The sequence below is a fragment of the Rhinopithecus roxellana genome, chromosome 19, assembly GCF_007565055.1.
Source record: "Rhinopithecus roxellana isolate Shanxi Qingling chromosome 19, ASM756505v1, whole genome shotgun sequence".
Classification (NCBI taxonomy): domain Eukaryota; kingdom Metazoa; phylum Chordata; class Mammalia; order Primates; family Cercopithecidae; genus Rhinopithecus; species Rhinopithecus roxellana.
In genome coordinates, this window is record NC_044567.1 from 14,626,813 (window position 1) to 14,641,317 (window position 14,505).

General features: G+C 49.9%; 1 protein-coding gene across 2 annotated transcripts in view; it reads left to right on the forward strand.

Moving 5' to 3' along the window:
- RAB5C (RAB5C, member RAS oncogene family) overlaps nucleotides 1–14,505 on the forward strand; it is a 30,541-nt gene that overhangs the window by 15,104 nt on the left and 932 nt on the right. The window contains exons 1-5 of one of the 2 annotated variants that reach the window (XM_030922814.1): nucleotides 10,024–10,042; nucleotides 10,205–10,458; nucleotides 11,959–12,110; nucleotides 12,376–12,498; nucleotides 13,894–13,987. In XM_030922814.1, the coding sequence (XP_030778674.1) occupies nucleotides 10,293–10,458; nucleotides 11,959–12,110; nucleotides 12,376–12,498; nucleotides 13,894–13,987 (535 nt within the window). In that variant the 5' untranslated portion in view covers nucleotides 10,024–10,042; nucleotides 10,205–10,292. Of the gene's footprint in view, nucleotides 1–10,023; nucleotides 10,043–10,204; nucleotides 10,459–11,958; nucleotides 12,111–12,375; nucleotides 12,499–13,893; nucleotides 13,988–14,505 lie in introns of those variants that run through there. The other variant, XM_010386293.1, reaches the window with a different exon arrangement.

A 14,505-nucleotide genomic window follows, 5' to 3' on the forward strand; every position in this document is an offset into this window, starting at 1 on the left:
GGGGCTAGAATAACTTTTGCCTTGGATGGCACTCTTCCTAGCATCCCGCATGGCATTGGCAGGTAAAGAACTGACTGGTGGCCTGTGAGCCACCATACAGCCATGTTGTCATCCCCATCAAACCCTGTGGCTGGGACATGTGTGTGGATCTGGGCTGTAGAAAGATTCCAAGTTGAGCTTTTGCTTGAGACTTGAGAGAGCAGCCTTAGATAGGGGTAGAGAATCTGGCACAGCCCGGATCACAAGGTCAGGAAATCGAGACCATCCTGGCTAACATGGTGAAACCCCGTCTCTACTAAAAAATTAGCCAGATGTGGTGGAATGTGTATGTAGTCCTAGCTACTCGGGAGGCTGAGTCAGGAGAATTGCCTGAACCTGGGAGCCAGAGGTTGCAGTGAGCCAAGATCGCGCCACTGCACTCCAGCCTGGGCGACAGAGCGAGACTCCGTCTCAAGAAGAAAAAAAAAAAAAGAATCTGTCACAACCTTGCTGACTGAGGTGTGCTGTTAGAGACTGGGCCCTCTGAGGGAGAACAGTCTTTCAGAAATGTCAGCATTAGGGCCTGTCCCCCCGGTGCCTTTTGGAATTGGTAGGCTGGCCCGCAGCCTTGCCTGGTGCAACTGCAGGCAGTGCCCTATCTGTGGGCTTTCCTTGCTACCTGTCTCCTCTGTTGGCCAGCAGAGCCAACGACTGAGAGTCGTTGAGCCGCCCATGAAGCCTGGGGCCCTTCTGTGGACAGCACTGGCCAACCACACTGACCAAGCTGCGCCTGCAGATCCGTGGAGATGTCCTCCCACCCCAATAGTCTTCCTCCCTGTGGGTGCAGAAAGAGGGAGTGGCTGCTGGAGGTTTCCATCCAGCCCTGACTGCTCCTCTCTGAGCCTCTCCAGAGAACCCATCTGTCATTGAAAGCTGGGAAGACAGCTCAGGGATCAGGGAAGGATTTCATGGTGTTCTGCTGGGGTAGAGTTCTGGAAAGCTAAGGGTCTGTCCCTCAGGGGTGTCTTCCACCTGACTGAGCTTGGCATCTGTCCTGAGTGATACAACAAGACTTCCCACACAAGGGAAAGGGCTGCAGGAGCCAGCTGTGCTCTGTCCTGGCTGACTTCGGCAAAGTTCCAGGCGCAGCCTGCACAGTGTTTATTAAAGATCACTTGGTAATGTGTATCCAGGCTTGAAGCCTCTTGATGCCTCTGCACACTGGCCCCTTTCGCAGGTATTGGTGGAATTGGTGGTTGCACTTGGGGCTCTGGTGGACCCCATCAGGGCCTGACTGTGGTGTGGAAGTCCGGGCACTAAGCCCCAGAAATCTTATTGAAAAAAGAATGAAATGAAACCAATCCCAGTTAAGGAAGGTGGGGGTGCTTTCCCCGTGGTAGGGGACCCAGCTCACCTTGAGTGCCCCTCTGGGATGATTTACTTCCTTTTCCCCTGGAGAAAGAGTCATCTTCCTGTAGCTGTGGAAAGGCAGCACCTTCCTCCCTACTGCTGCCTCCCCCAAGTCCCCTAGGTTTAAGAGCTGGACCTCCTGAAGGTGGGAGGTGGAGCCCACCCTGTTCCAACACCCCCCATCAGAATTGGGCTAGATCTCACCTTGGTCTCTTAAGCTTCTGGCTGCCAGGGCCAGGGCCAGGGCCAAGCTTCCCCTGTTAGACTCTTAGGTAAGACACAGGCCCTGTGTGAAGCAGTTCCATAGTCCTGGTCATACAGAGACTCTTGGATTCCTTCCCATAACCTCTAACCCCCCTTTCCTCTGCAGATACACTCTGGACTGACTGTTGAGTGCAGAATATCATACTGTTATAACCTCTTTCTCCCCATCGAAAAGACATAAATATCAGTTTCTCTTTATTATCATGACGCTTTAAACCACTCGAAAATCCTTTAGCTCACAGTTAAGCCCAAACACTAAGTATATCCTTAATATATATGCAGGAATCTTATTTTTTTATGAGGAATCCCATTGTCTTACACCTTATTTGTGTTTAACATTTGGGTATCTTTGTTCTCCTTTGGTCTTTTCCAATTCAGGTATCATCTTTTTGATTTTTTTTTTTTTTTTTTTGAGACGGAGTTTTACTCTTGTCCCCAAGGCTGGAGTGTGATGGTGTGATCTTGGCTCACTGCAACCTCTGCCTCCCGGTTCAAGCAATTCTCCTGACTCAGCCTCCCGAGTAGCTGGGATTATAGGCACACGCCACCACACCCAGCTTATTTTTGTATTTTTAGTAGAGATGAGGTTTCACCATGTTGGCCAGGCTGGTCTTGAACTCCCGACCTCAGGTGATCCGCCTGCCTCGGCCTCCCAAAGTGCTGGGATTACAGGCAGGAGTCACCACGCCTGGCCTGTCTTTTCTTTTTCTTTTGAGACAGAGTTTTACTCTTGTCCCCCAGGCTGGAGTGCAGTGGCACGATCTCGGCTCACTGCAACCTCTGCCTCCCAGGTTCAAGCGATTCTCTTGCCTCAGCCTCCTGAGTAGCTGGGATTACAGGTATGCGCCACCACGCCCAGCTAATTTTTTTTATTTTTAGTAGAGACAGGGTTTCACCATGTTGGCCAGGATGGTCTAGATCTCCTGACCTCGTTATCCGCCCGCCTTGGCCTCCCAAAGTGCTGCGATTATAGGCGTGAGCCACTGCATCCGTCCCTTGATTGTCTTTAATATTATTTTCTCCATACTAAAGAGGCAGAAAATATTTTATATACAGAGGAGCTAGATGGCATTCGTATCGTTTCCAGGCTTTAATTTTTCATAATTATATGCAAAATTCTATAGCAGCAGCATTTTTTTTACCTTTTTATTGATATGTGACTTATATATTATAGTTTACACATTGTAAATACAGCTCGATGGGTTTGTACATTTGTACGCACTCAGGTATTTACTTCTCAAATCAAGATATAAAACTCTTCCATCCAGCAGTGTGCTTTTTTTTTTCTTTCTTTTTTTTTGAGACGGAGTCTTGCTCTTTTGTCCAGGCTAGAGTGTGATGGTGCGATAGCTCACCACAACCTCTGCCTCCCGGGTTCAAGTGATTCTCCTGCCTCAGCCTCCCAAGTAGCTGGGATTACAGGTGCCAGCCACCACGCCCAGCTAATTTTTGTATTTTTAGTAGAGTCAGGGTTTCACCAGGTTGGACAGCCTGCTCTCCAACTCCTGACCACAGGTGATCCACCCACCTCGGCCTCCCAGAGTGCTGGAATTACAGGCGTGAGCCACTACGTCCAGTGGCAGTGTGCTTTTTTTAGTTTGATAGAAACTCATTTTCCCTAACTAAAAGCTACATTTTTTAAAAACATGCATAGAAGGTCGCAGTCCCTGTTATTTTTAGTAATAGGGGCTAAGATAATGACATTGTTAATATTCTGGGGTTTTTCTTTCTATCTCTAATAGAAGAGCCTTGCTTGAGTTATGAGTCTTGGGCAGCCTTGGGTTCTGCCACCAACTGGCTGTGTGACACTAGGCAGGTCACTTCCCCTCACCTTCATTTTTTTTCTCTAATTGTCAATAATAGGATGGGGTCTTTAAGGCCCTTTTGGGCTCTGACTGCCAATTCTAGCCTCTAGGGTAATAAACCTGCCACTTGTTGAAAGCTCACCTTCAGCCTGTTACTGTGGTGCATTGTTTCACTTGATCTGAACTACCCCATGCAATTAGTATTAAAGAATGCCAATTTTTAGATAAGGAACTGAAGCTGATAATGATCACTTGTGTGACTTGGCCAATGTCACACGGCTAATAAACGGTGGAGCTGAGCTTGAACCAAACCCGGCTCAGCCTCCCAAGTCCTAACCTGCTAGCCACGCTGGGGAAGGTGTGTGGGTACCTCGTGTGGCTCGTGGCTGGCGTTGCTTCAGATTCTTCTTTCCTCTGGGTCTGCAACCAGCTAGAAGCCTGGATAGTCCTACTGTGAGTCTGGCCTCTGTTTCTGTGTGCCGGCAGTGGTTTTCCCCTTTGAGGAAGAGCTATGTTCTTGAGCCTATGGGTAAATCATCTCCCCAGCTAATCGGAGCTTCAGAAACATTTGCACAACCTTGGCTCCAGTTGGCTTTTAAATCAAATGTCTTCCACTTTAGCCTTTGAACTGAGTTACCTCTCCTCCTGGGTCCCTTGCTCCCTTTTCTTTAACAACTCCTTTCTGCTGTTGTTTTGTTTTGTTTCTTTGCTGGACTCTTGTTTAAATATTCAGGAATGCCTTGTTCCAGGATAAAACGTAGCTGAAGAGTCACCGGTCAGAAGCACCTCCAGGGGACCCTGGGCGGGGTCACTTGTTCTCAGGCCACCCCGCTAACCTTGAGTGAGCTAGTCTCTACACCCTGCACTCCCTGGTCAACAGTCTGATTGGTTTCCCTAATCAGCTTGCTCTCCAGGCTGTGCCAGGACTCTCAGCTGGAGGAAGTCTCTAAAGCAAACAGGAAGCACAAGAGACACTCATCAGCTTTAATTGCTTACCCTTTTACCAGGAAGGACAAAACATACGAAAAAGTGGCTGACTTCGTGGATTAGAGGAGAGAAAGGTGAAACTTTTGAAGGGAGGCTAGCGGGAGGAATTGCAGCAGCATCTGGTGTCTTGGCGAAGGCTCCAGTTGCTGAGTGAAGCTGAAGACCGCTCCCACATTCATGGTCTTACACGTGCACACTTAGGGGTTGTGCACAGCACTGATTGGGGTGCCTTTCTGTCTCTTGGATTTCTCCCTCCTTCCTATATCAACCATAGCTCTCGTGCTTCGATCAACTGCTTAAAATCACTCTGGGAACTTATTTTTAAAATATTGATTTCTGGACTCCACCTCTAGAGATTCTAATTCAGTTGGTCAGGGTATTTCTAAAGGCCCTGGGTGATTCTGGTGCAAAAGAGTTTGACTGGAGGCTGAAGTAGAAGGATCGCTTGAACCTGGGAGGTCAAGGCTGCAATGAACCGTGATTGCACCACTGCTCTAGCCTGGGCAACAGTGAGACTCCATCTCAAACAAAAAACAGCAAAAAAAAAAAAAAAAAAATTACAAGTGGCTCACACCTGTAATCCCAGCACTTTTGGAGGTTGAGGCAGGCGGATCACTTGAGGCCAGGAGTTTGATACCAGCCTGGCCAACGTGGTGAAACCCCGCCTCTACAAAAAGTACACAAAAATTTAGCCAGGTGTCATGGCATATGCCTATAGTTCCAGCTACTCCTAGAAGCTGAGGCATTAGAATCGCTTGAGCCTGGGTGGCAGAGGTTGCAGTGAGCAGAGATCGCCAGCCTGGGTGACAGAGCGAGATTCTACTCAAAAAATAATAATAACAAAATAAAAAAAATTTTGAGACCCGCTGACCTGTAGTGTCCCAAGCAGAGGGAACCCCAGAGCAGGGAAGAACAATGCCCCATTTTTCTTTCTCTTTCTCTCCCACCCTTGGCCCAGAAGTGCCTGTGCATGGGGCTGGAGTGTTTAGGAGCTTAGATCCCTTCTGCCCTTTCATGTGCACTGTATTAACAGGAGAATAGTGTGACTCCAAGTCCTTATACATTTTCTCTCCTTTCCTGTGGAAGACATGAAGTTGGGACTGGTGCTTGTTCTTAGTGGCCTCTGAACAAGCCAGGGTTCTGATTTGGATGGTGGGTCCACAGCAAGGAGAATCTTTCTCCGTACATCGGAAGCTCCAGCACTGCCATTGTACTCATGAAAAAAAGTCAACTTTTTTTTTTTTTTTTGAGGCAGAGTCTCAGTCTTTTGCCCCAAACTGGAGTGCAATGGCGCGATCTCGGCTCACTGCAATTTGTTTCCTGGGTTCAGGCAATTCTTGTGCCTCAGCCTCCCAAGTAGCTGGGATTACAGGCATGTACCACAAAGTCAGCTAATCAAAAAAAAATCAACTTTGACTGTAACTTTAGCTCTTACGGAGAATTCGATTTTTGTCTCAAGACTTTGAAAACTGTGTCAGTTTTGGTTATAATTCCGTCACCTGACTGCACAAGTGGGTAATTTTTGCCAGGGGTTCAAGAGGAAAGATTCCCAGACGCCCATCCCTGGGAGGCAGGACAGCCTCCCAGGTGCAGTGAATGCAGTGAATGCATTCACCTTTACTACCCACCATGTCTTCAGTTTCCCAGGCTTGAGGGAGAGGGTATAATGCTTCCTGGGGCTCTCTGTCTGGCCTTCACCTGGCTTAGACACCCTCATACCTCCGTGTGCCTTTCCTAGCAAAATTGGCTTCCTTGAGCTTTGTTGACTGCAAAGGTTGGACACCACTGCTCATGTGATCACCAAGAAGGGCCGGGAAAACTACGAGGCAACAGACCATGAAAAGTGCTGTGTGTGTGCCTGCTCAGGTATCTCTGGAAGGCAGGATCAGTGACCAGGCAGAACATGTCACCAGCTAGTTTATGCCAGGGAGAGCCTGAGTTCAATGGGATGGCCAGAGTCTGTTCACCAATAGTCTTGGAGAAAGTGTTAGAAATAACCATGTCAGCCGGGCGCGGTGGCTCAAGCCTGTAATCCCAGCACTTTGGGAGGCCGAGACGGGCGGATCACGAGGTCAGGAGATCGAGACCATCCTGGCTAACACGGTGAAACCCCATCTCTACTAAAAATACAAAAACTAGCCGGGTGAGGTGGCGGGCGCCTGTAGTCCCAGCTACTCGGGAGGCTGAGGCAGGAGAATGGCGTAAACCCGGGAGGCAGAGCTTGCAGTGAGCTGAGATCCGGCCACTGCACTCCAGCCCTGGGCGACAGAGCGAGACTCCGCCTCAAAAAAAAAAAAAAAAAAAAAAAAAGAAATAACCATGTCAGTACTCTTAGCTACTGTTTACTCAACATGATGTGTGTGAGACACCTGGCAAACACTGCCATTAACCCTGGTGTGCCCCATAGTAGTAATGAGAACACTGAGGCTCAGCTCAGGTGGCTTCTACAAAGTGATTCAGAAGTGGCAGGAGATAAGTCACACCCGTGGTGCGGAAAGCCATTGCCTGTGCTCACTCTCTGTGCCAGATGCTCCAGCCCTGGCTGTGCTTCAGTGGCACCTGCAGATGCTGGGCCCTGCTCCAAACCTTCATGGGAATCTTGAGGGGCTGGCTGCACAGATGACTTCAATGTACAGACACCGTTGAGAACCACTGCAGGAGAGTTTTTTGTCTCCCTTTCTGGCTTGTTTTTAAAAATCACATTCTGTCCCTCTAACCCTGTGGTTTGGTAGTGACAAGAATTAGATCTGTTACCTCTATTTTTCTTGACCTATAGGTGCTGGTTACTCCCCAGCCTGGTACCCTCAGCACCAACTGCTTTGGTTTTTCTGGAATCAGAAACTTGGTTTTCTATTACCGTCTCCCAGTTCATTCATACCTCCTCCTCTAGTGCCCCAGCCACAGACTGTTGCTCAGCCAAGACTCTGTGTCACGTGGATTCATGGTAATAACCAACTTGTAATTCCAATGTGATTTTCCCTCTGTCGCTGTCGTCCTGCCTGGCTCTGGGCGGCTCCTCCCACTGTTGAGGACATTCAGAAACTGCAAGATTACTGTGACTGTTGCTAGAGCCAGCTAGAGCTAGACCTTCCTGGAGCAGCAAAGCTGCTGCCACAAAAAGAGAGTCTCATTCACCTAGCAGCCCTAAACCAAACATAGGGTAGGCACTGCCTCCACTGTTCTTCCACAGCAGGGAGGATGGCATCGTGTCTGTGGTGGGGCTGGGGGGTTCTATCACCTGTAGGCTAGGTGACCATGAGCAGGACATTTAATATATGAATGTAAACTTATCTATCTGAAAAATGGAGGTTGTCATAAAGCTTGAAGGAGATAATGGTTGTGCAATTGGGAAGCTGAGGCGGAATGTTGCTTGAGGCCAGGAGTTGGAGACCAGCCTGGGCAACAGAGTGAGACTCCGTCTCTGCAAAAAAAAAAAAGAAAATTTTAATTAGCTAGGTGTGGTGGTGTATACCTGTTGGGAGGCTGAGGCAGTAGGATCTTGGAAGCTGCAGTGAGCTGTGGTCACACTACTGCACTGCAGCCTGGGCAACACAGTGAGACCCTGTTTCTTTAAAAAATAAAAAAATTATTTCCTTCAGTCAGCACTGAGTTCCTAGTATGCACATAGGCAGTGTGAGGAGGGCATCTCTAAGGAGTAGAAAGCAAAGACCTTGTCTCTTCATTGACTGGGGTGAAATGAGAAAGCATCTTAAGGCCGGGCGCGGTGGCTCACGCCTGTAATCCCAGGACTTTGGGAGGCAGAGGCAGGCGGATCACGAGGTCGGGAGATCGAGACCACAGTGGCAACACAGTGAAACCCTGTCTCTACTAAAATTACAAAAAATAGCCGGGTGTGGTGGTGGGTGCCTGTAGTCCCAGCTACTCGGAAGGCTGAGGTAGGAGAATGGCGTGAATCCGGGAGGCGGAGTTTGCAGTGAGCAGAGATCGCGCCACTGCACTCCAGCCTGGGCGACAGAGCGAGACTCCATCTCAAAAAAACAAAACAAAAAAAAAGCTTCTTAAACTATGAAATATTGAAATGGCATAACTTTGAAATATTTACATGGTATTTCTGGTTGCTAATTGAGACCCACCACCCCATACTTCCTTCCTTGTACTTTTGGGGAAGAGGTGGGCCCCATTTCAAACCTCTTTTCCTTTGGTTCTGTCCAGAAAGGAAACTGTTGTTTCTGGCTAGTGAATCATTCTTCCTGAAGCTCACTTTTTAAATGAGTTGCTGAGAGAACTTGGATGTGGAAAACGATTTGAGGTTGAACAAAACAAGCCCTTTGCTGTCAGCTTCTTGCATGAGTGTACACCATTTGCTTCCCACAGACACCTCCTGTTCATCCACATTGCTGTCCCTTGACCATGAGGGAACATACTTTCCTTGCTCAGGGGCAGATCACAGCCCTCCCTGGGATCTTAGACTCCATTATGCAAAGGGAAGCCTAATAAAAACCTTTTCTTTCCAACCCAGGTTCAAACGCTGAACGGTGTTCAGTACTTAATACCTACTCACAGGACCTGTTTGTAAAACATTCTGTATATACCCTGATGTCTGTTAACATCAGATGTATATGTCTGATGAAGACATCCACTTATGTCTTCTAGAGGTTTCTAGAGATAGGCTCCTCATGTGTCTTTGCAATTCCAAAACTTACCGAAAACAAAAACTTGAGCCTCTGAAGCTGTCACCAACCAAGTGATTCAGATGTTGGGGCTGGAACACCAGCTGTTGGGGGTACAGGACTTGGTCTCTGCCCTCTCTCACCTCCTGCCTCTTCTTTCTCTCCATCACCCCATCTCTTGCCAGTAGAGAATGGAACTGAGGTCTCTATCAAAAAAGGGAAAGTTGGTAGCTGTGCTGACTGCGGCAGAGCTCTGACTTCGGTGTGTGTTTCTGTGTGTGTCTGTTTCGGTGTGTTTCTGTGTGTTTTGCGGCGTGTTTATGTGTTTCTCTGTGTGTTTGCTTTGTGTGTGTTTCGGTATGTGTTTGTTTCTGTGTGTGTTTTGTTTTTTAATGGGCGCCGAGACTTTGGCCCATCAAAAACGAGAGAACTAGGGAAGAAGGCTCAGGATGAGAGAGTGAAACATTGCTTTGATTCTGGTGCACAGAGGAGCACAATCCAGCCTTAGACTGAAAGTCGGTCAGTCCTTCTGAAGGTGGCAGGAGAAAAATGACTATGTTAGTAACAACTTGTGCAGGCCAGGCCCTGGTCCCTGAGTGCCCAGCCCACAAGGTTGGCCAAGCACCTTCTCTGAGGAGCTTTCTACCAGGCCCCCCCGGGCCCCTGTCTGCCTTACCATTGTGGTCCTGGCTACCAGACTGGAACTTCATTGTTGACGTGAATCATAGTATCTTTCTGAGCTTTTTTTTTTTTTTAAATTTTGCCGCAAAAGCCTGTTGATTTAACTGTCACCAGGCTGTCACACATTCATTCGTCACCTGTGTGTGTTTATTTTTAGGTGAATGTACGTATTTGGGACCCAGAAGTCAATGTGTTTGCTCAGAACCATGAGCCTGAAGTTGGGAGACCCTGCTCCTCTTTACGGCTCAGATGGTGGTAGAGCCGGTGGACGTCTAATGTAGCCCAGTGAGGCCTCCTGACCTCTAGTGGGGAGGGCAGGGAGGTGAGGTGAGGGGAAGCAGTCAGCTAGGTCTTAGTGAGGCCAGAGGGAAAGATCTGTAATTTAAGAAGGACACACTGGGCAACGGCCTCTGAACTAACCCAGTACTTCTCATTTCTCCCCTACAGTTGAAGGTCCCCCTCCCCACTAAGTGCCTCTCTGCATAGCACCAGTCCCCACCCGCACGCTCTGTGGACCACTACAGCTGGACGGGCAATGGCGGGTCGGGGAGGCGCAGCACGACCCAATGGACCAGCCGCTGGGAACAAGATCTGTCAGTTTAAGCTGGTTCTGCTGGGGGAGTCTGCGGTGGGCAAATCCAGCCTCGTCCTCCGCTTTGTCAAGGGACAGTTTCATGAGTACCAGGAGAGCACAATCGGAGGTGAGTGGGCACGAGGGAGTTGGGGAGAGGCCTCAGGGTTGCCAAAGAAATGCTTTGACCTTGAAGAGATGGGAAGCTGCCTGCCTGCATTAGAGACTAAATGCGTCTGTGGTGGCAGCTCCACTTCCTCACCTGGGCTCTGGAATTGAGCCCAGCAACTGGTGTCTGTGCCAGAGTCCCCTGAAGCATTGCTAGTAAGCATTCGCTGGGAGTGGAAAGCTAGCTTCCCATCCTGTTTCTGCCCCTTCCTGATTTGTGTGGCCTTGGCTGAGGCCCTTTCACTGCCCTGGCCGCATGGAGGGAGAGGCTGGCTCTGAATCTTCGAGGCCCCTTCTTACTATAACGGGTGGTCCACGTGCCCTGGCCTTTCCCACTTCCAGAAGGAGGAACAGCCTGGTGAGTCAGCTGGGTGATAGGTGGGCGTTTCTGAGGCTGACTTTCTGGAGCCCACGGACTGTTGTTGATTCTCCAGTGATCAGCATTTAGGATGTGAGTGAGGGTCTGGCCTCGGCTTCTTGCCTCCATGGCTAGCACACACGTTGGCCTTGAGTCATCCTTTCTCTACTCTCTTGGTTGGTAGGAGGTTTCCAGGCAGCTGGAAACAAAATGGGCCATGTCAGCAGTCTCCCTGCTGCCTCCTCAGCATTTGGGTCAGGAGCTGGAGAGGGGAAGTGAGGCAGTGCCCCAGGTCCCTCAGTAAGCTGGGGGAGGGCAGACCAGGAAAGCAGCCTTCTACACACGACTGTCTGGGGTCCTCTGCTGTGTCCAAGGGCATAGGGGCCTTTTGCTGTCTGTTCCAGCTCTGGACTCCTCCTTTGAAGCATGTGTACAGGCACCCTGCCTTCCCCTGTCTAAGGAGTCACCTCTTAGTGACTGAAGGTCAGGGTCACAGGGTGGCCATACAGGAATGGGTCTGGGTCAGAGCTTGGGGCAGTGGCTAGCTGGAGTGCCTGGAGGTGGCAGGGGTGGTTGGGAAGGCGGCCACCCAGCCTCAGCCTGCTGGTGGAACAGTGTGTACTTCCCCAGCATAGCTAAGTGTGTGAGAATGTCCTCAGGAAACCCAAGGTCAGTGACACCCCTGGGCTGGAGCAAACTGAGGGGTGGAGAGGTCCCAGCTGGTCTGTTCTCTGAGTGGCAGGAGGAGGAGGTCTGAGGGCGCTCACCCTTCTGTGCTTGGAGTCAGGCTTCCCCTAGACTTCCCCTCTGCTGCTCCTGCTGCATTCCTCTTCCGAGCGTGGTCCTGAGACAACTCAGTGCATGCAGGCCTCCCTTCTCCCCTCGTCTAGGCTGGGTCTGCAAAGCCTGTGCAGACCCCGTCCTCCAGACACATAAAATCCAAACTCTACCCCTGCTCAGGCCTGCTTTGGCTCCTGGGTTGAGGGTTCTCTGTGCCCATCTCAGTGGTGGGCTTCTGCGTACCAGAGCCCAGAAGCAGCAGTGGGGTTGTGTGAGGTGGCTTCCAACTCACTCTTGCCCCTGAACACTCCTTCTCTCTTACAGCGGCCTTCCTCACACAGACTGTCTGCCTGGATGACACAACAGTCAAGTTTGAGATCTGGGACACAGCTGGACAGGAGCGGTATCACAGCCTGGCCCCCATGTACTATCGGGGGGCTCAGGCTGCCATCGTGGTCTATGACATCACCAACACAGTAAAGATTTCCCCTTGCCTCTTCCTCTTCCCTTCATCTTCTCGGAGTCCCAGGGATTGGGTTATCAAAGCCCCGATTTCAGGCCGCTTAACCCTCTGTTCCTGGTTGGCGGGTGGGCACATTTCCTGTTTGGGGACATTACGTCAGAATCTTTAGGTGGCAGTGTCTTAGATAATTTGGCTGTGCCAGCTTGAGAGTCTCTAGTGGGTGGCCCTGGCCAGAATGCCTTCTCTGTCCCTTTGACATTCTGTCCCTGTCTCCTTAGGATACATTTGCACGGGCCAAGAACTGGGTGAAGGAGCTACAGAGGCAGGCCAGCCCCAACATCGTCATTGCGCTCGCAGGTAACAAGGCAGACCTGGCCAGCAAGAGAGCCGTGGAATTCCAGGTGAGGAGATGACAGACGTGGGGGAAGGAGTGGAGCAAGCAGCTCCCCCGGCCTTGTCAAGGTTGCTCAGGGGCTTTGAGAAGGGCCGCGCTAGGAGGCAACGGGGAAGCTTCCATCTGCTGGCCTCTCGTGCCTCAGGCATGGGCCTAACATGGCTCCTGTCTGTAATCCCAGTGCCTTGGGAGGCTGGAGTGGGAGGATCACTTAAGGCCAGGAGTTTGAGACCAGCCTAGGCGACATAGTGAGACTCTGTCTCTACAAAAGATTTAAAAATTAGTTGGGCTTGGTGGCACGCACCTGTAGTCTCAGCTGCTCGGGAGGCTGAGGCAGGAGGATTGCTTGATTCCGGGAGTTTAAGACTGCAGTGTTTGCGCCACTGCACTCCAGCCTGAGCAAGAGTGAGGCCCCATCTCTTAAAAAAATAAAAACAGCCAGATGCGGTGGCATACGCCTATAATCCCAACACTCTGCAGGCTGAGGTGGGAGGATCACTTGAGCTTAGGAGTTCGAGACCAGCATGGGCAATGTGGCAAAAAAAACCCTGTGTCTAAAAAAAATACAAAAGTTAGCTGGGCATGGTGGTGTGCTACTCAGGAGGCTGAGGTGGGAAGGATCACCGGAGGCCAGGAGATTTGAGGCTGCAGTGAGCAGTGATTATGCCACTGCACTCCAGCCTGGGCAACACAGTGAGATCCTGTCTCAAAAAAAAAAAGAGAGAGAGAAAGCGTGGGCCTAAAGGGAATTACCTGTCACCTGTCTCTCTCCCTGGTTCTCCTTCTTTGGTGGTAGGAGTATTGTATATATGGATCACTAGCCTGCTGCTTATCTTTTCTTGTAAGTTGACTTTTTAATTAAACTTACTGGAAAAGAAATAAGTCTCTGCTAACCCTAGAAACTCAACTTCTCTTCTTCTAATTTCCCCAGTTTCTTGTCCTTCCAGAAATATGCACGTGTTTTTTAATCCCTTTCTTTACATTGATGGCAGTGTGCTATACATACTGTGTATGATAATTTTTTACCAATCCCTAATAATAGCAAGAGACTGAAAACAGTGCTGCAGTAGACATCCACATACTTCTGTGCTTTTGTGCAAACATGTAAGTGTATTTGTAGGTAACTTTCTAGAAGTATTTCCTAGCCTAGTGATTTTGAAGAGCAAGAAGGCAGGGTGGACCTGGGGAAACCGGATGAGACATCTGCCAGTGATTGCGAGCCGAGAGGTGCCATACATGAGCGGGGAAACCCAGATCAGGGCAGCCTTAGGCCTGAAAACCCCTGTGTGTGTCCAGCTGATCTCTATTATGATAAGGCCCTCGAACAGGGAAGGTTTGTATCCTGGGCCCTGGCCCCTGCCAACATTTCCCTCTCACCCTGTCTCACCTCCATCCAAACCAGGAAGCACAAGCCTATGCAGACGACAACAGTTTGCTGTTCATGGAGACATCAGCAAAGACTGCAATGAACGTGAACGAAATCTTCATGGCAATAGGTCAGTTGCTTCTCCTCCCCTCCCCTCTCTGCCACACCAAGGGCATATTACCTGTCTGCTGGTCTAGAGTGGGCCTGCGGGGTCCCTTCACCGCTTTTAACCTTCTGATAAAATTGTTTTCGTCTTCACCTGACTCCCAGATGTACATGTCGGTTGTTCACCCGAGAAGTTCCTGAAGCCTGGGCCAGAGTCTCAATATTTCACTCTCTGAGCCTGTAGCCTGCCACCCATTTCAGAGCCTTCCTTCACTACCCCTAACCACTGCCTAGGAGTTTTTAGCTCATTTGGCTCTGGAATCTTCCTTCCTGGGTTGCAGATCCTGGCTCTACCACTCAGCTCTGTGGTCTTGGGCAAGTTATTTAACCTTTCTTTGCCACAGTTTCCTGAAAACACTCAATGCGCCTGACACATAGAAGCCCTCAATATGTGAGTTATCACTGATTGGGTGTAAAGGCCAGAATCTGCTCCAGTGGAACTGGGAGAGTTACTGGGGTACCCCCAACAAATGCACTTTTCCC